Raw genomic sequence first — 26,793 nt, 5'->3', positions numbered from 1 at the left:
GGCACATATTCCTCTTGGACTTAGGTGCCTTAGGCTGGATACCCCTCCTACCCCCGACAAAAGCAGAGCCTTTAAAAAGCGTTGTGTGCAGTGCATTAAATTTGGAATGTGATTCTAAGGAATGGGATTGGGAACTTTGGAAAAATTAAATAAGGTAAGCCAATCTAAGATTGTATTTTTAAGCTCATCAGTACTGTAGGTAACTGAAGACCCTAGTGGAGTCCTACTTGAGACCACTAAGGAACTATATAGAATGCATTTCAGAATATTCCGCCCAAAGGACAGAAAAGGGGAGTATTTATCCATTGAATCCTGTCCCTATCGTCAATTCCCTCAAACTTCCAGGTTTGCATATACGTCAGAGTAGATTAGCCGATTTTCATAGGTGTTCCACATTACTGAGGTGTCAGAAAAGCACTAATACAGAAATCTAGAGATACATGGGACAACAGAGGTAAAGTGCTATCAAAGAGTAAAATGTATGAATTGAAAAATGGCCTAAGAGGATGTGAGGTAGGACACGAGAGATATTAAATACAGTCCACTCCTTGCAGCACTCAGAGCCACACAGTTTCCACATTGAGTCCAATCTATCACAGAGTCTTCAAGGAAGTGGGGGGCCATTACACAAATACAAAATGCAAAAGATTTAGTGGAACAAGTAATGTGGCTCCTGTAATTGATTCCAAGTCCATAACTGATAGTTATCATCTCTCTCTTCCACCACAAATTCTGTATTTCTCTCACATTTGGCCAAGCTCTTCAGTAGGTTCACGTGGTTTGAATGGTGAGGTGACCTAGACCTTCATCCTCAAAGGGTCAGAGTCTTTAGTTGCTTTACCTTGTCAGGCCGTGGTTGCTACAGCTGCCCATTTAAGGTTATCACTTGACACTGAAGCACCAAAGGATGCCTCAATGAATCCCCTAGGAAGGACATACTCTATACTGCCTCCATTAATAGTTATAACTCTAGCTCTGCATGGTAGCCAGGATCAATATCTCTTCCAATATCATGCTTCTATTTGCCTGCTGAACAGTTGACACAGTCATTATGACTAGATGGCTTTCATAGTTTCAGGTACCTCAGCTGCACCTCAAGCCAGTCTACCACTCCATGAAAGTTTTCATAACTGTGAAGTTACTTATAGCAGAGCCATTGCCACCAACAATGGGGTCCTTGTCACCAAATGCCCTGTGATACAATTCTAGATTCCCATCCTGATGAGCTGCTTTCTAGGGCTACTTTAGGTAATCACTGACTTAGCCAGGGTTCCCCATGAAGCAAACATAGGACAATAACTTCCAGAGGTTGACTGTAGTTAAGTAACTCCAGAGAGGACAGAGGTACTAGGAAGAGCAAAACAGAAAATGATGGAAATGAAGGAAAGATAATGCAAAAGTGTGTTACTAGTCGGCCACTGTTGTAGATAACCAGGGTGGGATCCTTTTAAGAGAACTTCTGAGGCGCTGTGTGGAAGGGACCATAGAATTGTTAAACTGAGGGATGTAACAGAGAAGTATTTATCCATCAACTCCCACCCTCCTTGGTCAAGAGGTCCCCCATGGGATGTTTTAGTCCCTTCACACATCCAGGATAATTCATGTGTGAGAATGGCTAAACGGGTTCCTGTAAGTGTTCCACACAGCAGAGGAAGCAGAGAAGCCCTGGGGGCAGGAAGTAAGACATACACAGTACAGCCAACGCAATTGGCCAGTCAGTTCACTGTATGCAACTGATTGCTGGAGTAAAAAGTTAGGCTGAGAGGATGGGAGGTGGGTCAGAAGAGCTATCTAGGACACAGTGAAATAAATGCTCTAATAAAGCAATGTGTAAAATACTACGGGAACTTATATGGAAAAGAAGAGACAATCCTTAAGCTCTGAGGCATGAAAAAAGGGCTGAGGGTTTACTGTAATTGCTTTATCCACTTGCTACCCTTTCTTTTTCAATATCAGATTAATTATGTTCATATCTTCTGTCCCCTAAAAGCCTAACATTTAAAAAAGGAGGAAAAGGAGGAGGGGAAATTAAATATTTTTTTCCTGTGGCAAAAACTTTTTTAACATTCAAAAAAAGTAATTTGGAGCCAAAAATGAAAAGCATATTTCCCTTCAGACTGTGATTTACACTTTCCTGGAGCTGGGAAAAAGCATGAGAAAGCACCTGAATAAATATGCACACTGTGTAATCTATTTAGGTGGTGAGAAGACAGAATCTGCTTGACACTGCAGTGAACAATTCAAATCACAGCAAAGAAATGCATTTATGCATACTTTAAACAAAAGGATGATTATTCTTTCATGGTCCTGAAGTTGAAAAACAAATTTGAAATGGCTATTACAAACACCCATTCTCAAATACAAGTTTCTATAGGATATATCATTTGTAGCTGACTAATGGACAAGCTTTCTGAAATTCTGTAGTTGATATGCATGTTCCTTTCAAAAGAAAATGTTTATGGAATGTATTTTTGCTTGCTTGGTATTGGAAGAAAAGGAAATGTCTTATCTAGATGAAATAAAGTTAAGAGATGTTTAAAAAAATATTAATAAATTTAAAAAAGATACACATTAGGTTTGAGAAAGCTCACAAGCCACAACATTCAAATTCAGTATTTTATATTGCTGTGATTGTAGCTATCATATTTGTGCTGCATTTTTACCCATATTATAAACAGTTATGATTTATATCTGGAACTGTGATTCATAGTGTTCAATTCACTTCTAAAATCAAGATACTCTAAAATATATCTTATTTTTATTTTGATAGTTTTATATGCATTTATAAAATTATTCACATAATTTATAAATAAATCATCCTAGGTTATTTAAAATATACCAGTCCTATCCAAAACAGGCAGATCATTTCCATATCAAATTAATTAGTAGCTATTGTCAGTTTTAAGAATAATTTCTCAATTTATCTAAGATGCCTAAGACTGCCACCATGATGTGTAGTCAGGAGGATACTTATAATACGTTTTGTAAAAGTCAGCATTTATCTTATACCAACTCCCTTTTCAGATAGAGAACATATTTAAGAAATGAGTAAGTCGATAAGCCACTTGTAACCAGCACTAATGATTGTTCAATGGACACATATAAACTCAATGTAAACTTGAAGTTAATTCCATTTAATTTATAGCTTATTTTATAATAGTATTTTATTAATGAGTTAATTTACATATACTAAAATCACAAATCTAAACATACAGCATGAGGCATGTTGACAAATGTATGCAACTACATAACCGTCATCCAGATCAAAATACAAAACATTTCAATCACCCCAGAACATTTCCTCAGGCTCCTTTTCCATTCAGTTTGAATTCCCTGCCCTCACTCAAAGCAGCCACTACTCTGGTATCTATCATCAAATGCTAGTTTTGCCTAGAAGTGGCTTTAATGTAAAAGTAATTAGATAGTATGTTGTGTCTGGCTTGTTTTGCTCTACTTAATGTTTCTGAGATTCATACAGGTTGTTGCATGTATCAGCGTCCTTTTTTTAATGAACAGTATTCCGCTGACTACACTGCAGTTTGTTTATCCATTTTCCTATGGATGGAAATTTGAGTGTTTACAGTTTTGTGCTATTGTGAATAAAGCTTCTATGAGCAGTCATTTTTCTGGGGTGTATATCTAGGAATGAAATAGCTGAATCACAAGGTAGTGCAGGACAGTGCTCTAGGTGGCCTTGGACAAACTCAATTGTCCCCCCTTTCTCACTTGTAGTTCTCAAGAATAACTGTACTGTGTGCTGGGAATGTAACATCCTGGACTAAGTGACTCTGAGAAACATTATGACTTTACAGATGAAACATCTACAAAGAATCATCTATTTTCTTGTTAATCATATGCAATTTGCCACAGATATTTTCAGTGACTTCTATGAAAATATTTGTTGTTGAAATGTATGCATGACATCTTAAAAAATTGATTCATCTTATTTTATTTTTTGTTTATCTTAAAAGACATAGAGAAAAATGATCAGTATGGTTATCTATTACACTCCTATATATCACATTTCTCTATTAGCCACAGGTCTGATTCCGGTTGTTTCCATTCTTCTCCAAGCAGCGTGTTAAAATTGAAAGGTCTGAAGTATTCTAGGTGATGGCTAAAAGCAAAGAAAAAGAAGGTGGGAATTGAAATGAATTATGCATTTGTGAAATAGTTGTCCTGAAGGGCTATTTATTTTGTCACATCTGTAATATGACAACATTCTATTTTAAGCAATACTAAAGGTAAGACATATTTTATATGTACAGTTTTCTCACTCTAGCTATCAAACACTCAGCTCGGAAAACATTCACCTGCATCTCAAAGCCCTCTTCTTTCAATTCTGCAAATAGCTCCCTCACAGCTGAAGGGAGAAACCAACTCTCAAAACATGACTCATTCCATCCAACTTTAAACAAATCATATTATGCTCTTGCATATGTTTTTATATTCAAATTTTGACATAATTTATATCAGTCATATAAGCAATGGTTTTAAAAAGTTTCAGTTCCAAAGATAAGAAGATAGCCTTCTTAATTCCCTTCTCTGCTGAAGCAACAGAGGTTAATGTAAAGGAGTGTTAATCCCAGTTCTTTTCTTTCCAGGAAAACCATTTAACTATATTAAGAAGCTTTCTCTAGTGGCTTAATGAGGAGAGAACGGCTTAGCTAACATGCTGCAGTGGAGCCCCACTCTGTGGGAAGTCACTCTGCCTTGGCTCTGTCCTGGCCAATGTATAATTGTACTTCCACCTCCGATAAGCTTCCAATAATGTATGAATGAAGAGCCTGAATATAGGAAGGTATTAGCTGATGAACAGCCAGAGAGACATGATGTCTTGATAGGAAGACCTTGAGTCAGTTGCAACTACGTTTTTGTCTCATTCTGCCCACCTGGCCAGGATAAATCAGTTTTTGAGTCATAGTTGTCAATCCCAGAGTAAGAGATTAAGGAAAAAACAGTGAAGGATAAGAAAAAGGAAGGGAAAAAAAGACTAGCTAAAAGCTATGTCAGGACTGGGGGAAAGGGAAAGGGAAAAGGGGAAAAAAGTCAATCAAAAAAAGGGAAAAAATGTCAAGGATATGAAAAAGGAAGGGGAAAAAAGACTAAGTAAAAGCTATGTCAGAACTGGGGAGAAAGGCAAAGGGAAAAGGGGAAAAAAGGTCAAGCAAAAAAGAAATATACTAGAAGTGATAAAGACAAACAAGCATGAAGTAAGAGCATGAAAGGAAGGAGAAGGCAAACAGGGAGAGGAAGGACAATGCAGCATATTCCACAGGTAAAAAGGCAGGAATGTCCGTCTGCCACAGTGCAGTGCTCAGTAGGATGTCTCTGTTAGATTCTTCCAAATGCCCAGATTCACCAGACTACCTTGGCCATGGTGAGTATACCTAGAGAGATACAGAGCAGCAATTACAGCTTGTCCCAGGACAGCATCTGGCTTTCCTCCCTGAAGGAGTAGTCCTTGCAGAAGTCCAGGAAGCATTCATAAGGCTGGCCAGGAGCTCTAGTCTGCCTATGTGAGAGCTACAGGTGCAAGGAAACAAGACTCAAATTGAGATAGCATAGCAGATACCTTGGCTCAAATGCCTTCTGCCCCATGGGAGCAATATCTCTTGGAATAACTCCATAGCCATAGCTTCCAGTGTTCCCACATGGAACATGACTGTTAAAGCAGAATCCCAAAGCCACGCTGTCTCCATCATATATTTATAGTTCAACCAAAATTATTTTCAGTCCAGATGTAATTTACCACTTAAGGGTCATTTTTATCAAAAGCAACGTTGCCTAGGAACATAGTTGATATTTTTATCCTCATGAGGTTACCAGAAGAGGAGAACTAGAGAGATAACTGAAGATCAGATTTCCTTGCAACGGGGACCCTTTGTTCACACCCGGAAACACTAATGCCTCTGGCCCTTTAGCCCTGAAAGAAATTTTAAATGAATTTGCAAACATACTTCTATATCAGCTATTGCAACATTTCCTTTTCTCACATGCAAACCACTATGGAAAAATAAGTGTTCTACTGACAGTAGTGAGAGAGATTATGTCAGTCCAAAGTTTACCAAGTATTTTCTGAGGATCATCAGTGAACATTGGACTCTACTAGGTACTTGTGCACATATGTCATCTTCTTTGATCAAAAGGGTTACTTCTGCTCCACTAAGACTTAATTTCCAAAAAACTCATTTATTTGGAATATATCTTCATTTATGTTCTACTTACAAATCAGGTTTTTGTCCTTGTTGCAGTTCATGCTGAGGTACAGGGTAAAGAGCTTCATAACTTCGTTTATCTTTTGATCCATGAATTGCAAATGAATTGAATTTTGTCACATTTGGTGGAAAATAATTCCAAGGGACATAAGCTTTGCCTTCCCATTTTGTGTCTCCTGTGGACACTCTGAATGATAATGGAAGTTCTTGCTACAGAAACAACATGTGGAACACAAAAGATAAAATTGGGCTTACACTTTAAACATAGAAATAAATATGTGTATTACTGTGTATGTAATGATTTTGCCTCATATTTTTATTTACTTACTTTCCACACATTTCTTCTTCCAGAAAGTAAAAGCACTAAATGCTGTCCGTGGCTGTCAAAATTGAGATTCCTTATGAGTGTCTGAAAAACATGTTATTTTCTTCACTATCCTTTATACATGGAATGTGTGTGCTTGCAACTAAATTTCTAAATAATTAAAAGATGCAGGCTGAGCGTGGTGGCTCACGCCTGTAATCCAGCACTTTGGGAGGCCAAGATGGGTGGATCACGAGGTCAGGAGATTGAGATCATCCTGGCCAACATGGTGAAACTCCGTTTCTACCAAAATACAAAAAAAAAAAAAAAAATTAACTGGGCATGGTGGCATGTGCCTGTAGTCCCAGCAACTTGGGAGGCTGACGCAGGGCAATCGCTTGAACCCGGGAGGTGGAGGTTGCAGTGAGTCAAGATAGCGCCACCGTACTCCAGCATGACAACAGAGAGAGACTCTGTCTTAAAAAAAAAAAGAGACGCAATATTAATATTGGATAATTCTAGGGAGAGCCAGTGTGTTCAGTTGCTTAGAAATGACATCTTTGGGTTTACCACTCCAGACAACTGCCACCAAATGCATAAAGTTTCATGTTTAGATTGCTTTTTATATTCTTTAAAGAAAAAATTATATAAAATACTTCATTTGGTTAGATGACACAAAGTATGAAAAAGGTCAGAGAGATACCATGTTATTTGGAGTTTTTTATAAAATGAATTTCAAAAACTGAAGCAAGCAACAATTTCCAAGTCTGAATTCAACAACTTTAATAAAGGTTATTTCTGTAAGAAAACTATCTATTTATTATTAAAATAAACCAATATTATCATCTAATAAAATTAAAACTAAGGGCAAAACTTTAGGATATCCAAGCTCATTAGGAAAATAAGAAATGCAAAACATAGACAGTCTACAATTAGTCAACAGGCTAAAGATTTTCATCTTTGTCTATTTTTTTTTTTTCACACACTGCCCTCAACCCGTCTGCCTCTTGTGTTTTCCTGTTTTCTACCATTCATTCAGCATCATGTTTTCAAAAAGGAACACAGTATCTTCTCAAAAGGAAATTCTAATAACAGTGTACAATTGGGACTAGCCAGGTCATTAAGAACCAAAGGATTTCATGTATTTACATGAAGCAAATTCACTAACTCTAGAAAAACCTATATCTCAAAATATATACAGGTACTCTTTTGAGAGCTTTTCAGGGAAGATTTCCTTCAGTAAACTATTCTAACAGAAGCCAAGTATTCTTTTCCATTTAAAAGTCTTCTGATTATTTTTATTGTTATCATGCAGCCTTAGTGGTAAATCCTAGGAGAAAAAATTCTTGCAAATAAGAATAAATTCTTCCTGTTGCTTTCCTAGAGGTTAAAAATGATTGCCTGAAGCAAAACTATGATTCTTGATTATTAACTACCCTGATACATAAGAAACCCAAATTACTCTGTGAATTTTTTAACCTTTAAAATCTATTAATTTTATACACAATGATTACTGTGTAATTTCTTAGCAAGAGAGATTCCAATTATTCCATTCATCTAGTGTTAAGTCATCACTTTATTAAAATAAACCAATATTATCATCTAATAAAATTAAAACTAAGGGCAAAACTTTAGGATATCCAAGTTCTTTACTGTTCTCTAGATAAGTTATGAATGTTTGCCTTACTTTTCTCACCTATAGGGTAAAAATAAGCACAAAAAAGTTGAAATTTTCTTACTTCTCATGGCAGTCTATGAGAATTAATCATATTTTTCAATAACAAATTTTGGCATGTTAGTTGAAATGTGACACACAAAGGTATATGATTATTCTTCTTTAAAAATATAATGCAAACAGCTAGACTTTTCTACATTTGATTTAGCTGAATATCAAAATAAAGGAAAATAAAAGAATATTTAAAAATCTCATTTCAATCAATTGTTTGGAGCTCTCTGTCCAGCCTACAAAAGGAGCAATGGCTTCTAAATGTTAGATGCAGAGAAGCATTTAAATGGCATTTCAAATGAATAACTGCAATACAAATATTTCATTATTAAATATTTTATTAATTTTAAATATGCTATAATTTAGATAATAGGCGTACATCTACAGGAAAAAAGAAAGAGTCTGCCAATCAGGTAAATAGGATTCCCAAGAGACAGTTAAACCTGAACAAAGAACAAACTCAAAGCCAATATCATACTGATTGGGCAAAAACTGGAAGCATTCCCTTTGAAAACTGGCACAAGACAGGGATGCCCTCTCTCACCACTCCTATTCAACATAGTGTTGGAAGTTCTGGCTAGGGCAATCAGGCAAGAGAAAGAAATCAAGGGTATTCAGTTAGGAAAAGAAGAAGTCAAATTGTCCCTGTTTGCAGATGACATGATTGTATATTTAGAAAACTCCATCGTCTCAGCCCAAAATCTCCTTAAGCTGATAAGCAACTTCAGCAAAGTCTCAGGATACAAAATCAATGTGCAAAAACCACAAGCATTCTTATACACCAGCAACAGACAGAGAGCCAAATCATGAATAGCTTCAAAGAGAATAAAATACCTAGGAATCCAACTTACAAGGGATGTAAAGGACCTCTTCAAGGAGAACTACAAATCACTGCTCAGTGAAATAAAAGAGGACACAAACAAATGGAAGAACATACCATGCTCATGGATAGGAAGAATCAATATCGTGAAATTGGCCATATGGCCCAAGGTAATTTATATATTTAATGCCATCCCCATTAAGCTACCAATGAGTTTCTTCACAGAATTGGAAAAAACTACTTTAAAGTTCATATGGAACCAAAAAAGATCCCGCATTGCCAAGACAATCCTAAGCCAAAAGAACAAAGCTGGAGGCATCACGCTACCTAACTTCAAATTATACTACAAGGTACAGTAACCAAAACAGCCAAAACAGCATGGTACTGCTACCAAAACAGAGATATAGACCAATGGAACAGAACAGAGCCCTCAGAAATAACATCACACATCTACAGCCATCTGATCTTTGACAAACCCGACAAAAACAAGAAATGGGGAAAGGATTCCTTATTTGATAAATGGTGCTGGGAAAATTGGCTAGCCATATGTAGAAAGCTGAAACTGGATCCTTTCCTTACTCCTTACATGAAAATTAATTCAAGATGGATTAGAGACTTAAATGTTAGACCTAAAACCATAAAAACCCTAGAAGAAAACCTAGGCAATACCATTCAGGACATAGGCATGGGCAAGGACTTCATGTCTAAAACACCAAAAACAATGGCAACAAAAGCCAAAATTGACAAATGGGATCTAATTAAACTAAAGAGCCTCTGCACAGCAAAAGAAACTACCATCAGAGTGAACAGGCAACCTACAGAATGGGAGAAAATATTTGCAATCTACTCATCTGACAAAGGGCTAATATCCAGAACCTACAAAGAACTCAAACAAATTTACAAGAAAAAAGCAAACAACCCCATCAAAAAGTGGGCAAAGAATATGAACAGACACTTCTCAAAAGAAGACATTCATACAGCCAACAGACACATGAAAAAATGCTCATCATCACTCGCCATCAGAGAAATGCAAATCAAAACCACAATGAGATACCATCTCACACCAGTTAGAACAGCAATCATTGAAAAATCAGGAAACAACAGGTGCTGGAGAGGATGTGGAGAAATAGGAACACTTTTACACTGTTGGTGGGACTGTAAACTAGTTCAACCATTGTGGAAAACAGTGTGGTGATTCCTTGAGGATCTAGAACTAGAAATATCATTTGACCCTGCCATCCCATTACTGGGTATAAACCCAAAGGATTATAAATCATGCTGCTATAAAGACACATGCACACGTTTATTGCAGCACTATTCACAATAGCAAAGACTTGGAATCAACCCAAATGTCCATCAGTGACAGACTGGATTAAGAAAATGTGGCACATATACACCATGGAATACTATGCAGCCATAAAAAAGCATGAGTTTGTGTCCTTGTGGGGGCATGGATGCAGCTGGAAACCATCATTCTCAGCAAACTATTGCAAGAACAGAAAACCAAACACTGCATGTTCTCACTCATAGGTGGGAATTGAACAATGAGATCACTTGGACACAGGAAGGAGAACATCACATACTGAGGCCAATTGTGGGGAGGGGACGGGGGAAAGGATAGCATTAGGAGACATACCTAATGTAAATGACGAATTAATGGGTACAGCACACCAACATGGCACATGTATACATATGTAACAAACCTGCACATTGTGCACATGTACCCTAGAACTTAAAGTACAATAATTTAAAAAAATTTAAAAAGAAACAAAAAAAAAAAAAACCTGAACAAAGAGAGTCCAAGGTTAATATTTTTAATGAGTCTAAGAAAATCTATATGTGATTTAGTTTTTATCCCTGGTGCTGAATGCAAAAGTGACACAGCATATACTTAACAGATGCATGATGAATAAAGAATGGAATACATGAATACATAATTATGTAATACATAAAATTAAAGTTTCATCTGGTCATTTAAAAATCCCCTAAAAGAAACATTTTTATAAGCTAGCTCAATTAATTATATACATATCTCTCCTTTTATTTCTGAATAGCTATATATAATAATGCAAATTTATTGAGTAAATAATGAGAAAGACTTTTGTTTTATAATGACTTTTCATTTTGAAACAAAAATTATCTTCTAATTTATTAGAAAAATCTACATTACTGAACTGAAAATACTAACATAGAATTTTCAAACATTTAGAATATGAGTATATTCTAAACATGTATTCTAAATATGTGCTCTGTACTTGAAACTAAGAAATATATAAAAGTATATCATTCAAATAAATTCAGAGTACCATTCTTACTAGTTAACTGGAATTAATGAGCTTTTACTATATAACCATATCATTTATAACTAAAAAATAATATGCTCAAATTATGTAGTAATAATTAAGAAAAAACATTTTATACTTACGGACAAAGTTCAACTTCTAAATACTGCTCAGTTATATCATTCAAGAAAAATGCTTCCACAACTTTTGAAAACAGAGATACAACATATTGAGAAATTTAATATTGCTTTCCAACAATAAATAATTTGTTTATTCCTTTAGAATATAAAATAAATTGACTATTTTTAATTATAATACTATCCCCAATAGGAAAAAGAGCAAAGAAAATAGACATTGCCTGGAAGAAGAAATATATAGGAAATAAATCATCAACAATTTTCTCGCATATCAGATTGCCACATATTGAAAAGATTAATTAAAACTAGTGCTGGTCAAGTTGTAAAGAAATTAATATTATCACATAAACTTTGAGCCAGTTATCTTCTTCTAGGAATGTATCTGAAGAAAATAATCTGACAACTGGGAAAAGAATTAAGTATAATGCTATTCATTAGAGTACTGTTCAAACATTAGAAATGATCTAAATGATTTATCTCCTATTACATAAGATTATCTCTTATTCTCTAAATAAATCTATTATACAGAAGAACTGTTAAGTAAATTATGGAATTCATGTATTCCATGCAATGGAATACAATGCAGCTATTAAAATCAAAGATACCATTAAATATTTGTTGATAAAGGAAGATATCCATGATATTCAATAAGTCAGCTGCAGAATGCACCAAAATGTGTGTGACATTAAAGTTGCATGTGTGTCTATGTCTAGATGTCTCCAAAACGTGCACAAAAATGTTAATGACTGCATATCTGTGATTGCAGGAATTTAGGTAGGTGATCTTTCTTTTTTTGTTTATAATTTCCTGGAAACTTCTGAATATTGCTATTTTTAAAATTGTTTAATTTTGAACATAATACATCTTTCTTGTAAATAATTAAAACAATATATATATGAAGTAAAAAGTCACGTCCTTTTCTTCCCCTTTGGTCTAATATCTGCCAGACCTTTTCTGTGCTTCTCCATACTATTTTAATGACTGAATAGTATTATTTTACAGAATATTATAACTTACTCACTTAATCCTTTATGGATAGACATTTAGGTTGTTTTCAGTTTTCCATGTGTTGTTTTTATAATAAAATAGAGCTAAAATATAGACATAGTTCTGCTATCAAGTCAGAGAATCTTATTGTCCCCTTTTGAATCTTCTATCTAGATAAATGAAAATGTTTACTGTGATAGTTAATCGTATCTGTCAAATCAACTAGGCCATGGTATCCAGATATTCTGTAACATATTATTCTAGTTGTTTCTATGAAGTCATTTTTTAAAGATGAGTTTAACATTTAAATCAGCAGACTTTTAGTAGAGCAAGTTTCCCTCTATAAAGTGGCTGGGGCTTATCCAATCAGTTTAAAGCCTTTATAGAAAAAAAGACAGACCTCCCACAAGAGAGGAATTCTGCCAGCAGACAGCGTTCAGATTTGAACTGCAACATCAACTCTCCAGCTGGCAGACTGAAAACCCAGGGAAGAGTGGACTTGCTAGCCGCCACAATTGTGTGAGCTAATTTCTTAAAATAGATCTCTTTCTCTCCATATATATAAAATAGATACATACATACATACATACACACACTCTCTCTCACTATAAATATATGTGTGTATATATCACACACACACACACACTCAGATGCACATATGTATCTTCTGCTTTCTACTTTCCATCATCACCTTACAAATACTTTTGCAGCTTCTCTGTGTTAAACACTATATCAGATTCTGGAAATACCTTTATTAGCTTACAATCTAATCAGATACTAAAGTGGAAAGTTTTAATAAAAATTCCAAAAGGGAGGATGCATACATTGCTATAGGAAAAAAAGAAAACAGACGCTTAGCTCAAAAAAGTGGTTTAGTGAAGGATTCCTGGAAAAGTTGCTATTTAAGCTCTATCTTGAAAGATGATTTGGAACTAGGTGAAGAATGACAGAAACAGCATTCTAGGGCAAGACAACAGTAACATCAAGGGTACACAATTAGGAAATATTGTAGCTTAAAGAACTATGAACAGTTCAGTCTTACCAGGCAAACCTTTCAATGTAGGAGGAGCTGGTGGTGCTACAGAGAGAATAAGCAGCCAGAGCGTGGAAAGTCTTATATAGAGATCATATTAAGAAGGGCAAAACTTACTTTGAGAGGAAAAGGATCCTGAGAAGGTTTTTAAGAAGCTGAAGGATGAGTTTAAATTTTTATTTTAGATATAGCACTCTGGCTTCTAAGTGAAGAATGGGCTTAAGGGCTAAAAGACTATTTGGAAGGCTCTGCACTAACCAAGGTAAAAGACTATGAAAGCCTAACTTTTGGAAAGGATAGTGGGGATGAAGAGGAGATACTGAGTTAGAGGAATATTTAGGAGGCAAAACTGATGGGACTTAGGAAATAAATCCAAATAATGGAGAGTATCAAAGAAGGATATCTTAGAAAGATCTCACAATTTTTTAGATTTGGTGATTTAATGTTTTGTTAATACCATTTATTGATATTGGGCAGTTAGGTAAAGAACTGGTTTATGAAAGAAGTAGGTGAGCTGAGGTTAGAATTTGTTGAGTTTCATGTCTGTAGTGCCTCTAGCAGATAAGTCACATTAGTGTGTATTCCATTAATAAGAGGATAACATACCAGTTTTGTATCAACAAAAGACAATATATATTTAACATACGACAAATTAACACTGACAAAATGTGTGCTTACAGATGGCATAAACTAGACATATTGACTAGAAGATTCATCAAAATCTTCTTTGAAGAAATGGGACATGAATTAGATCTTGAACTATGTATTAGAGGCAGGGGGAATAGAATGAGAAGGTACATAGGTTAAGAGTTTTGGTTGAATATGGTGGCCCAATTCATAAATATGCTGAAAGCTTAAAGGAAGGGTTTGAACTTTATCCTAGGGATAATAATGATTTAAGATCTGGCAAATGGCATCATGAAGAGTATTTCAGAAAGATGAATCTGATAGCTTAATTAGGATACAGCAGAAGGAGATCATAGAGCAAACCTGAAACAGTGTAATTTTATGTCACGTCTTAATTTGATATGTGAGATGAGTTACCAGTATAAAGTAAAAACTACATTTCATATTGAGGTTGATAGTGTTTCTACAATAAGTAAAACACTCCAAATCTTCCATAAAGAAGATTTATAAGGTTAGAGTGGTAATTTAAAGATACTTAAATACAAAACAGGAATCTTGAACTCTTCTCAGCATAGGAAACAGAAATAAAGGAAGAAAATAAGGCAGCAATAAAAAAATCTGGATTTGTGGCCGGGCAAAGTGGCTCACGCCTGTAATCCCAGCACTTTGGGAGGCTGAGGCGGGCAGATCACAAGGTCAGCAGATCAAGACCATCCTGGCTAACACAGTGAAACCCCATCTCTACTAAAAATACAAAAAATTAGCCGGGCGTGGTCGCGAGCACCTGTAGTCCCGCTACTTGGGAGGCTAAGGCAGGAGAATGGTATGAACCTGGGAGGTGGAGCTTGCAGTGAGCCAAGACTGCGTCACTGCACTCCAACCTGAGCGACAGAGCAAAACTCGGTCTCAAAAAAAAAAAAAAAATCTGGATTTGTAATTGCCATTTTTTAACTCTTCTAGCTATATAGTTAAAGTCACATAGGTAATGGAGAAAAAGTCAGAATGAGAGATTGGTAGGAAATATCAGAAACTGTACATGTCAATTGCTCAGAAGCACTTACTTCCCAACAGCAAGATAAAATAAGAGTTCTGTGAGAGGTTATTATAAGAAGATTTATGTTTGCAATAAAATACACTACTACCACTTACCTTCATAATCCCACAGTTGATTGAAAGGTTTTCCTGGTTCTCCAAGCGGGGCTGGAGGATCATTGAAAAATGGAGCACTAATGTCCATCATCACTCCTCTGTCACCTGGATTCAGTCTGATAAATACCGGCTCGTGCTTCACTGGAAAACCATCCCAAGTGTGTTCAATTTTAAAATCCATCTGAAGACTCTTAAAGAAAAATATATTAAAACAAACTCTTTAACAATATACAAATGTTTTCTTTAGTTGGAAATGAAATGAAAATTTCAATGCCAAACAGCAGACAGGAAAGGCAGCAGAGTGGCAAGAGCACAGTCCTGGGAGTCAAAAGGCTATCTTGTGTTGTGCCAAAGCACGGACTCTGAGTTCTAGTCTGAAATAGGTAACTAGTTCCTAGAGGCTTTAAAACTTCTAGATTTAACACTTTTTTATGTAACTTTTTTAAAATTGCTGCCATAGAAACACTATCAATCTCAACACAAAAAGTGATAAAAGTGTTAAAAGTCTAGATTTGGCTCTAGTGCTGTTGTAAATAGTGCATCAAAATCATTTTCTTAATTGTAATCAAGTCTACTGCAAAAATTGTTTATATACTTAATCACAACTATAAGCACCATGGCTTCTTATGTCATCCTTTGTCTTTTATTTATTGTAAAGTGTGCAGGTGTCTCAGTTACTGGATCCTCTGGGAATCAAGATCTTTATAATAAAATTCAACTTAGTTAAAAAAAAAAAACCTCCATAAATCAGTAGAAGCAGCGCTGTTAACCCTTGTTCTTTTGTCCAAAATCCTTTTCTTCATGGGGGTTGAGGACGGGGAGTTGCAATCATTTAAAAGTTAGTAGAGCTGAATTTTGCCTTCCTTTGTCCCAGCATATACACTTTCATTTTTAATATTTTAACTGTTAAATGACTGCTTGTTTGGTTAATTACCTCTCTCCAACTGAAAAATGGGAACAAAATCTGCGATCATTTAAACTTTGAAATAGACTAAGTACCTACAAAAGAGCAGTTTTTGCATTTTAAATTAGTTTCCTAAGTATTCAATAGAAAGGCATAGTATTGTAATGCATTGATAAAATTACATTTTTGAATACTATGGATTGGGCATTTTCTAAACATTGTCTCATTTAATTTCACTACAAACTTGCAGAGAAACTATTATTGTCCTCATTACAAATGGAACAGATTTGTCCAAGGTCACATGACTAGCATATCTAGAAATTAAACCAACGTCAGCAATGTTTTCCCAGATGAAGACATTTCAGGAATCTGCGAGGAGATGAAAATTTTATTTTAGGAGTGGTGGAACCCCCAAATTACACTAGATCCTGTGTTTTATCCAAAAGATAATCTCACTTAGTACCTGATGACTTTTCCAAACTGTAACTTCTTTTATCTGAAATCTTTGAATGTATTCCTTTGCTTCATAAGTTATTTGCAGTCTTTTACTGTAATTAATGAGGTTACTAAATTTGGAATTAATTTAATTCGGTGAATATGTATTGAAAACCTACTATGAGTTAAGCAGTGGGAGATCCAAATGTACAAGCTCCGCGTAACATAAGAAATCCAAGACCTCTAAAAACCTTTTCCTAAAGCATATAGCTTTTACTAATTTTCACTACATGCTCACAAATTTTACTAGATAATCTCTAAAATTAAACAATTCTGGTATTATAACCCATTTGTAGAAAGTTAATAGCATTTCAGAAGAAATGTTCAGCAACTCATATTCTTCATTATTGATATAAGCACAATGAGTGATAAAACTATATAAATTGATTCTGATTTAAGTGGATTACATGGAATAAAATATCTCAATAATAAATTTATTTTCTTTAGTTGAAACATCAAGGCACATTCTACAAAAAAAAAATGTATCATCCTCTACCCTAAATTTTGGTAGTAATAAGCATCCTCATGCAGCACGTAGGAAGAAATAAGAATAAATCAGGACGTTAGAAATGCTGAATGACTGATTCTGACACCAATAGGCTGAAAGAAAATGTTATTCTCCTAATTTAGAGCTTGACAATTCTTGATAATTTTGGCAATACATACCTTAGCTACTAGGAAGTTCTGGCAAATTCACTTATTCTTCCATACAACCACCAAATCCACAAAAATTCTGCATACATTAAAGAGATCCCCATCTTAATCAGTGGATTTCCACTAGGGATTTAATTCCCTGCACATTCAGGCAATCAATTCTATGTCTAAATGGAATAAAACCATTGCAGTGATATCCAGTGATATGCTCCTAAAACTGGCCTATCATTTCCATGCGTACATGGTGGGTCTCATGGTCAGAGTGAGGTAGACTTTATAGCAGGTGTGTCCCATCTTTTGGCTTCCCTAGACCACATTGGAAGAAGAAGAATTATCTGTCTTGGGCCATACATAAAATGCATTGACACTAACAATAGCTGATGAACCAAAAAAGAAAAAAGAAAAAAAGTCACAAGAAAATTCATGTTTACGAATTTGTGTTGGGCTGCATTCTAAGCCATCCTGGGCCACATGCAGCCCATGGGCCTTGGGTTGGACAAGCTTGCATAGGTTTCAAATTACTTCAAAATGTAATTTTATCTGGAAGATAAGAAGTAAAAGATAAAAGCAAAGTTACCATTGTTAAGAATTAGGTAGGGAGTACCTCAAACCTTTCTACTGGTTCCTTCTGCTTTTCCCCACTAAGGTTTCTTTGAGCATTATTTGAAAATTACTGCAAGAAATAGTGACTAGACTTCCATGGCTGATCAGTTATGGGAATAGTGCATGGCTGATCAGTCCAAAGACCGAATATAATTTTGGCTTTAATTGCATAAACAACTTCAGTTTCTTATTGCAATGACAAATGTGTTTATTTTTTAAAAAACTTTATATTGCTTAAAGAACATTCATGTCAATCTAAGTGTGCATAATATTTATAAAAATTAACCTAAAAAGTATAGTCCATCCTGCCCAGTAGTTAACGGTCTAGTTTAAAAATAACATAAACTAGAGACAGATGCTTCTCCTTCAGTAATCTTCTGAGATTTAATCCTCACAATCTTTCAATTTCTTTGTATTTGAAATTGTGCTCATTAAGTAAAGACAACTTAATTGTCAATGTCCTTCACCTCTTGGGCTAGTGCTCCCCTCCTAGTCATTCTCTATTAACCTGTACACTGCTCTATTTCTATTCTTACATGGCACTTACATGGCATGACATATTTGTTTACTGACTCCCTGAACCCAGCTAGAATGCCTGTAAGTGATGCTTACTATTTATTTGTTGAGTGAATAACTTTTCTAATCCCTAGATCTAGCACTCTAGATTTTATGCAGGAGAAACCTACTGTGTTCGTGGTATCATCATCACAACCATCGCGTAGTGTCATTTAACACTACATATCAGATCAATACAACGGCTAATAACAAAGATGATAAACCCAGAAATTCCCTTCAATTTAGTTTATCAAGCATTTATTAAGCACTCATCTTATTTCAGGTACCATACCAGGTGCTGGGGCAATAATATATAATAAGTCTACAGCAGTTTGGGATGGTTCTCATGTAACTAGTCAATGAGGTCCCCATTTCCAATATCAGTTGGTTCATTTTGCAGTCCTAAATTTAATTCAGTGGGATCCTTATACCAAAGTAAGTTTTAGATGAATCAAAGATTTAAACATAAAAATCAAAATCATATAAAAACAAGAAATAAAAAGAAAGTTAAATAAAATCTTATAGTAGTAAGGTAGGAGATGAGCTGGACCTGTTTTCTGAGCACCCAGGCCCACTGATTAAAACAGAATCTAATCAAAACAAAATGCAGCAAAAGAAACCAGCTAAAACCAAGATGGCAACAAAAGTGATCTCTAGTTGCCCTCACTGCTCATTACACATTAATTACAATGCAGTAGCATGCAAAAAGAAATTCCCAACAGTGGCATGACAGTTTACAAATGCCATGTTTGTAAACTCCTAGAAGTTACTTTGTATGGTTTAAGAAAGGGAGGAACCCTCAGTTCTGGGAACCCTTCCTACTTTTCTGGAAAACGCATGAATAACCCACCCCTTATTTAGCATATAATCAAGGAATTGTCGTGTATATAGCTAGCCAACAATTCATGGGAGCTGCTGCTCCTACTCTGTCTATGGAGCAGCCATTTTCCTGTACTTTGTTGCTCTGATAAGCTTGCTTTTGCTTGTGAACCCTTTCCTGAATGAAGCTAAGAACCCTCCTGGGCTGAGCCCCAATTCTGGGCTTTCCCTGCATTAGTAGAGAAAACCTTTTAAAATAGAAACCAAAACCCAAACATTTTACTCCATAAATATAACAAAACTAACATGGATGCAGCTGGAGCCTATTATTCTAAGCAAATGAATGCAAGTACAGAAAACCAAATAACACATATTTTCACTTATAAGTGGAAATTAAACATTAGGTACTCTGGGACATAAAGATGGCAACAATAGACACTGGGGACTACCAGAGGGGGATGGGAAGGAAGGGGCAAAGGTTGAAAAACTAACTACTGGGTACTATGCTCACTACCCAGGTGATGGGATCATTTGTACCCCAGATCTCAGCATCATGGAATATAACCATGTAACAAACCCACACACGTATCCCCTGGATCTAAAATAGAAGTTGAAAAATTTTTAATAATTAATAAATAATATAATAAAAGCAAAAACCTCCTTCCCAAGTTCCCCTTACCCCAAAAGTCTATCATTAACAAAATCAAAAGACAGTCTGGGAAAAAGTATATGCAAGTCATACTTGATACAAATAACTAATTTCTTTGATGCGTAAAGAGCTCTTAGAAATCAATAAGGAAAAGACCAACACTCTAACAGAAAAGTGACCAAAAATTATGAACAGCCAGCTAGCTCACAGAGAGAAAATGCAAAATGTTCACTTACAATGACAGAAATGCAAACTAAAACCACAATAAATTACCATTTTTCACTTAGATTGGCAAGGATCAGAAAGTCTGATAACATGCTGTGTTAATGAGGGCATTGAGAAAAAAATCATATATTGCTAGTGAGGCATAATTGATACAGCCTCTGTGAAGAGCAATACGTCAGTTATCTATCAAAATAAAAATGCAAATATCCTTCGACAAAAATAATTCTAGTTCTAGGAGTCACTATACCTGCACATATTCAAAATGCATAAGTATTGAGGATATTTGTGGTAGCATTGTTTATAATAACAAAATGTTGGAAGCAACTTAAATATCCATCAGTGGAGGACTGGTAAAAAAAAAATATGCTATATCATACAATGAAACTCTGTATAACTGCTAAAATGAACGAGGCAGCTCTAAATTAACATCTATGCTAAAATACGTTGTGAAGTGAAAAAAAGCAAGGTGCATTTATTTACTAAAAAGGAAGTTTATTTGCATATATGCTTGTGATGCATACACTATCTCAGGAAACACCAAGAAAGGAGGTGGTTACAGTGGTTGCTTCCCTGAGGGGGAATTATCTGCCTGCAGATATGGGAAGGAGGAAGCTTTGCTTTCAACTTCATCACTTTTTAAAAACCTATTTGCATTTTATACTATGACAGACACGCATTACTATTTTAAGGCAACTGAATGGTTTAAAATTATTTTTTGGCCGAGTGCGGTGGCTCACGCCTGTAATCCCAGCACCTTGGGAGGCCAAGGCGGATCACAAGGTCAGCAGATCAAGACCATACCGGCCAACATAGTGAAACTCCGTCTCTACTAAAAATACAAAAATTAGCTGGGTGTGGTGGCGGGCGCCTGTAGTTCCAGCTACTTGGGAGGTTGAGGCAGGAGAATCGCTTGAACCCGGAGGCAGAGGTTGCAGTGAGCTGAGATAGCGGCACTGCCCTCCAGTCTGGCGACAGAGCAAGACTCCGTCTCAAAAAAACAAAAAAAACAAAAACAAAAACAAAACAAAATAAGGCTGGTCTCTTAAGAGTATGGTGGCTGCCTCTTCTCCCCTTTATATTATATATGCTGAACGTTTCCAAAAAGTCATAATGCATATTATCAAGATGATTACTGTCCTGCAATTCAAGTTTGGCTGTTTAGACTTTCTTAATACAATGTTTATTGTTAATCTGCATGTTTCTACTTTTAATCCCTATTCTTCAAATTGCTCTTAAAACAAGTCAAAAAAATAAATTTTCAATTATTCTGATTGCTTTCTCTTTACCTGGAAAGACCTCTAAAAGGAAACGAAGGAAGAGAAAGGAGACCAAACACTGGAGCATTAAGAACCCGGGAAAAGAAAAAAATGTCCACAAAGTTTAAAAGAAATAAATTATGGTAAAGGCGTTTTCTCAACCAAATGATCTGCAAGGAAAATTTCCAAATACCTCTGCTCAACAAAATTTCTTTTAGTTTTTCTACAATAATGATTTCAGTTTCCATACCGCCCCGAGGCCCCGCCCATTTATAAGAGAAACGAAGAAATGAGGAAGTCAGCCTGAAAGTGGGAGTACGCTCAATTAGCAGGAGACAGCTGAAAAGTAAAATACTTTTCATTATTTTCCAGAGATCAAGCGAAAGACAAGACCTGGCGACGGCGAAAGGAATGTCAGAGAGAAGAGGGAATAACAAGAGAACACAGACCACGAAGCTTTTCTCAAAACACTGGCTTCCTCCTTTTAGCCGAGGTCAACGGAGAGGGCTCAGCTTTAGGCTCCACCCAGCTGCCTACACGTTCTGGGGGAGGGGCTTGGAACACTGAAGCAGAGAGACTTGATTTTTCTAGGAAAGAAAGATGAAGGGCCACAGGTGAGCATCTGAAGACTTCTAATCGTTCCACTAAAGTTTGAGTGGTTTCCTAGAAGAAGGAAGGGTGATTCGGAAATAAAAATACTGTGCAACAATTTGAAAATCAACTGTAAATCATTAAGATTACAATAGAACATGTACAGAAATAATTCATTTAATACAACTACAGGCTAACTGGCTATATAAGCAAAAACTATAAATTATATTTTACCAGCTATAAATTATATTATACTATACTCCTGGGGAGGCATGTTCATGGCGGTTAACAATTGTGAAATTAGAACCATCCTGCCTGGGTTCAAATCGCAACTCAGGCACTTGCCAGCTGTGTGATCTGTTCTGACCCTTGCTTAAACTTCTAACTTTGTATTCTTCATGGTACTTTGCACATAGTACTGGGTGCTCAATGTCAATTGATCAACCAAATTAATGTTAGTGAAATGTCACTAATTTTCAATCTATACAATTATCTATTAGTATGTACATTTCCACTTGTCATTCCTTGTATTCAATTTATACTAATAGATACTTTCCAGGAACATACTGAATTCTTTCATTCTTTCCATCAGATATTTAATCAATTCTGTGTTCCAGGTATTATGATGGAGCCCGGAGACAAACTACAAAACATGATAGATAATGCAGGAAGGAGCATGAAATAAGTACTAAGGTGGCACCTACCTTGGGAGACGTGGATAGAGAACTCAGGAGGTGTGAAAAGGAGAAACACGAGAGGGGATCCTTTAAGGATAGTGAAATCATCACAATTTTGTTTCCTAATGATGAAACTTACGTTGAAAATACTCCATTAAAATTGATCTACTAAAATCTTGTAACCACAAACACAAACACAAAAACAAAAAACTATCATGATCATAATTATGATCATGTAAGCTAAAAAAAATCGAGTGCAGACATAAAAAATTTCACCTGAGATACTCACTTTATTTAACTACCACTCATCATTATAGCCAGAAGGTATTTGCTTCCATCCAGTTTGGGTGTAAGCATAGAGTTAAGTCTATAATTATTTATTTGATGCCAAGTAGAAATACAATATGACATTATACAAAGTTCAAATGTGGGAGAAGTTACAAGCAAGTCCTCGGAGAGTCAGTGAGATGTTTATGAAGAAAGAGTCATATACTGAACTCCAAAAACGAGTTGCACAGTCAATTTTCCCTTTATGTAAAAAGTTTTCGTGTAAACACTATAGCTACTAAAAATCAGAACAAGTTCAATTATCTACGACCCAAAGCTAGATTAGACCTTTTCAATGATTATTAAGCTACACATACATATTTATTTTATTTATTTATTTATTTATTTATTTTTGAGACGGAGTCTCGCTCTGTCGACGGGGCTGGAGTGCAGTGGCCGGTTCTCAGCTCACTGCTACCTCCGCCTCCCGGGTTTATGCCATTCTCCTGCCTCAGCCTCCGAGTAGCTGGGACTACAGGCGCCCGCCACCTCGCCCGGCTAGTTTTTTGTATTTTTTAGTAGAGACGGGGTTTCACCGTGTTAGCCAGGATGGTCTCGATCTCCTGACCTCGTGATCCGCCCGTCTCGGCCTCCCAAAGTGCTGGGATTACAGGCTCGAGCCACCGCGCCCGGCCACACATCCGTATTTAACAGTCTTTAGAGGAAGGGACCATCTCATTGTATTAACAGCGAGTATTGAGTCAGGCCTTCAGATGCCTAACTGCACATATTCGAATATATTTTTAAAAATTTCTTAACACATATCGCTAAGGTTACTTTATATGACATTATGAGTACAGGACAACAAACTTTTAAGCTGTAAAACAGAAAGCCAAATCAAGCTGCATCTATGACATGCCTGTTTAGTGAAACTTTACTTCAATCCATAAAAATACAATTTATTAAAAGCACAAAACTAGTGGCTAGCTTCAAATTAACATGTTTGTTGCTAGTGGTGAGATTTCCTCCAATGTTAAATGATTTAAAAAAAAAACATACGTTTTAAATCCAGACAAAATCAATTTTCAAAAATGAAAATTGTAATCTATCCACAAATGTAAGTTTTACCGTTTTGTTTTTTGAAAAAAAATAATAAAGTACCTTTTATCTTTCCTTATATTTGAGGAAATAAGCTTATCTTTGAAGAAATAGCTGCTGAATTTGCAAGATCTTTTGAATACTTCTAACTACATGCTTTATTACTACACAGTTAAATATTTAAACAACAGTTGTCTCCTTTGGCAGGATGGTACTTACCTTCTTGAGATGACCAAATCGAAACACAGAACTCCTCCAGAGGTACAGCCTTGGTGGGAGATTCTGAAGACCCCAGTCTGGCTTCTACCCCTAGCCTCATGAACCTGCATCCTTTACTTAGTCCAGAAAGGCTTAGTATATTAGTAACCCAAAGATAGTGAGGGCATTTAAACTGTGTATTTCATGCCCTACTCACGTTTGCATTTTGGGTTAAAAAAAAAAAAAAAGAGGTTGGGCCCCACCACCTGGAGACACTGTCCCACCAGTTTGCCCGCTGCACCAAGCCGGTGGCTCAGCTGTCACCCAGGTTCTCACGACTCCTCCCATTGCTTGACAGCCAGCCAATAGCGTGCTAGGACTCTAGGACGCGCGATGGCGTAAGCGCCAACGCCCGCGTGATGACGCAAGCGGCGTCACCGTCTCCAAGGAGTGGTTCGGGGCACCGGTTTCAAAGTCGTAGGGCGGGCCGAGTGGACTTCCGCTGCTGGCCTGGGGCTTCCCAGCCGTCTTGGCGTCGTCTTCTCCAACCCACGCCGCTCCGCGTAGAACGCCGCTCTCAGGCTGCCCTCCAGCTCCTGCGGCACTCTCCTAGGTGGCCCGATGAGACCCGGAGTAACCCGCGGGACGCCTGTATCGACCACGTCCTCTTCCCACCAGGGTAGGATTCGGTTGAACGTGGAACAGAATTCACTTGGCGCGTCCCCAACAATCTTCAGTATCTCTCCAGGGCCTGGGACTCGTCTGGGGAGCGGGGGAAGGAAGCGTGGCGTGTAGATGCCGCGTGAGTAGGATGCAGATTGCACCGCTGGAGCGCTTGACAACCAACCGAGCGTTGGCTTAGTTTTGTTTTCCCGCACAGCGAGCTCTGTGTCTTTCAGAGGAAGGTAAAGGTGGTGAAAACTCCAAACTAAAATTGTATCGAAATGGCTACAGAAATCGACTTTCTGAGAGAGCAAAGTAAGCTCCATGTTTTTTTGAGACTTCATATTCACATACAATGTTTAATATCGTCGTCGTTGACCGACAAATCTTTTTTGAATGCTGGTTGGGTACATTTAAATTTGTAGAAATTTAAAGAAGTTAGTTGCAGGAAAAAAAAAAAGCTTGATGGTATACGTGAGGATGTGTATATATTTAAGCAGAACCGTATGGTGGTACTTGTGGCTTACACAGAATTCTGCTAGACGCTAAACATGTTTGTTACACTCCTCTCGTGCTCTGAAGATTAGAAGGCTAATGGCCAGCAAGAGTTTCCAAGTGTGCATTTAAAACCTAGGGGCCCAGCTCTCTGGCCATTTATTAAAAAGATGTTTATTGAACTCCTGTTTCTATTATGTACCAGACACTATAGAAGAACAGCTGCTGCAAAGATAAACAGGACAGTTTTTACCTTAAGAATTTAATTTCGGGAGGGAAATGTATTCCAAAGTATATTGAAGTGGCAGCAACTGCTGGCTCTTTTGCCACAGTCTCATGGGGTTGTTGGAATGATTAAATGAATATTAAAATATGTAAAGGATTTAGAATGGTATCTGATACATTGTTAATTTATTGTTATGTAATAGTTGAATATTAACTGTTACACAATTATTATTAAAATATGTTCAAGGAAGGTGCTATTGGGCTGAAACGTGCAGTACCAATATGAATTTACTATATAAAAACTCTAGGCATCCCAAATAGAACAATATTTGCGACACTGAGGGCGTTAGGAATATGCTTTGTTAAAGATTTGCAATAAGGCTGGTTTGAATGTAATATGTAAATTGAATTGGAATATTTATATAGGGAAATGGCAAGTGCAGTCGAAGGAGTAGAAAGGGCTGGATGGTGAAGGGCCCTGTCTTCTCTGTGCTAAGGAGTTTGGACCACTGCATGGGTTATAGGAATTCAGTTGAGAGTGGCATGATCAAATTGTAATTTAGAAGGCCCGGTCTGATTTTTATGGGGAATGTGCATTATAGCAGAGTGCAGTTAGTTGACTACTGTCATCATTCAGGTAAGAAGTAAACTAAGTTGGGCACAGGGAGACTGGGGATCAGGGGATTTGAGGGAAAGAGGTAGAGGACACTTAGTTTTTGCTTGAGCAACAGGGAAGTTAGGAAAAAGGTAGTAAGTCCCATTTTGGCAGCATTATAGACCAGTGGTTAAGAACTCAGTTAGCCTCTAGATTTAGTCTGTCTGGGCTCAGAGCCTACCTCTTTCCAGGTCTGTGACCTCGAGCAAGTTTCCTAGCTTTTCTGCACCTCAGTTTTCTCCTTTGTATAAAGAGTATATAAGAACACAAGAATTCTCTTGAAGTTGTGACACTTAAATGAGATGATGAAAAAGCATTGAGCATTGTGTCTGGCACATTTTAAGTGCATGGTATATGTTATCTAAAATAATTAATGACACTATAATGACACAATAACATTAGCATTATTTCTTAGATTTGTAGTGAGAATATCCCCATCCCATAAGAACAGCTAACTGGCCACCATAAGAGTGGTGTGGCA

General features: G+C 36.5%; 2 protein-coding genes across 12 annotated transcripts in view; one reads left to right on the top strand and one right to left on the bottom strand.

The window, feature by feature from the left end:
* Positions 1–3,113: 3,113 nt before the first annotated feature.
* On the bottom strand, positions 3,114–24,705 carry CUNH4orf33 (chromosome unknown C4orf33 homolog). 6 transcript variants are annotated; one of them, XM_033215266.1, is made up of 8 exons: positions 24,296–24,578; positions 21,893–22,106; positions 17,349–17,503; positions 15,284–15,473; positions 11,494–11,554; positions 6,547–6,598; positions 6,229–6,428; positions 3,114–4,117 (listed from the first exon to the last, which is right to left on the bottom strand). In XM_033215266.1, exons 4-8 carry the CDS (start codon positions 15,462–15,464, stop codon positions 4,012–4,014), a joined length of 600 nt encoding a protein of 199 aa, XP_033071157.1. In that variant the 5' UTR covers positions 15,465–15,473; positions 17,349–17,503; positions 21,893–22,106; positions 24,296–24,578; the 3' UTR covers positions 3,114–4,011. The 6 variants fall into 6 exon arrangements, with proteins under 6 accessions (XP_033071157.1, XP_033071158.1, XP_033071154.1 ...); XM_033215267.1 differs by having other exon boundaries at positions 17,349–17,415; XM_033215263.1 differs by lacking the exon at positions 17,349–17,503 and having other exon boundaries at positions 24,296–24,575.
* The window catches only part of SCLT1 (sodium channel and clathrin linker 1), a 217,097-nt gene continuing 215,004 nt past the window's right edge, over positions 24,701–26,793 (top strand). For 3 of the 6 annotated variants that reach the window (XR_004438129.1, XM_033215256.1, XM_033215259.1), the window contains exon 1: positions 24,867–24,989. Coding sequence is in view for 5 of the 6 variants with exons in the window: in XM_033215256.1 (XP_033071147.1) it covers positions 24,896–24,989 (94 nt within the window). In the remaining variant the exon portion in view is untranslated. Of the gene's footprint in view, positions 25,253–26,793 lie in introns of all 6 variants that reach the window. The other 3 variants (XM_033215258.1, XM_033215261.1, XM_033215257.1) reach the window with 3 other exon arrangements.

This window comes from Trachypithecus francoisi, unplaced genomic scaffold (genome assembly GCF_009764315.1).
Source record: "Trachypithecus francoisi isolate TF-2019V2 unplaced genomic scaffold, Tfra_2.0 Lachesis_group1, whole genome shotgun sequence".
Lineage (NCBI taxonomy): Eukaryota > Metazoa > Chordata > Mammalia > Primates > Cercopithecidae > Trachypithecus > Trachypithecus francoisi.
The sequence above is the reverse complement of the archived record's forward strand: the minus strand, read 5'-3'. Positions and strand labels throughout refer to the sequence as shown.

Bases quoted from the DNA above. Each gene is read 5' to 3' on its own strand.
- CUNH4orf33 (XM_033215265.1), bottom strand. From the start codon at position 15,464: ATGGATTTTAAAATTGAACACACTTGGGATGGTTTTCCAGTGAAGCAC. The intron at 6,599-11,493 runs GTAAGTATAAAA...CAATTTTGACAG, and splicing joins TTAGAAGTTGAACTTTGTCC to CCACGGACAGCATTTAGTGC. The intron at 4,118-6,228 runs GTAAGTAGAACA...CTTTGCTTTTAG, and splicing joins CAAGGACAAAAACCTGATTT to CCATCACCTAGAATACTTCA.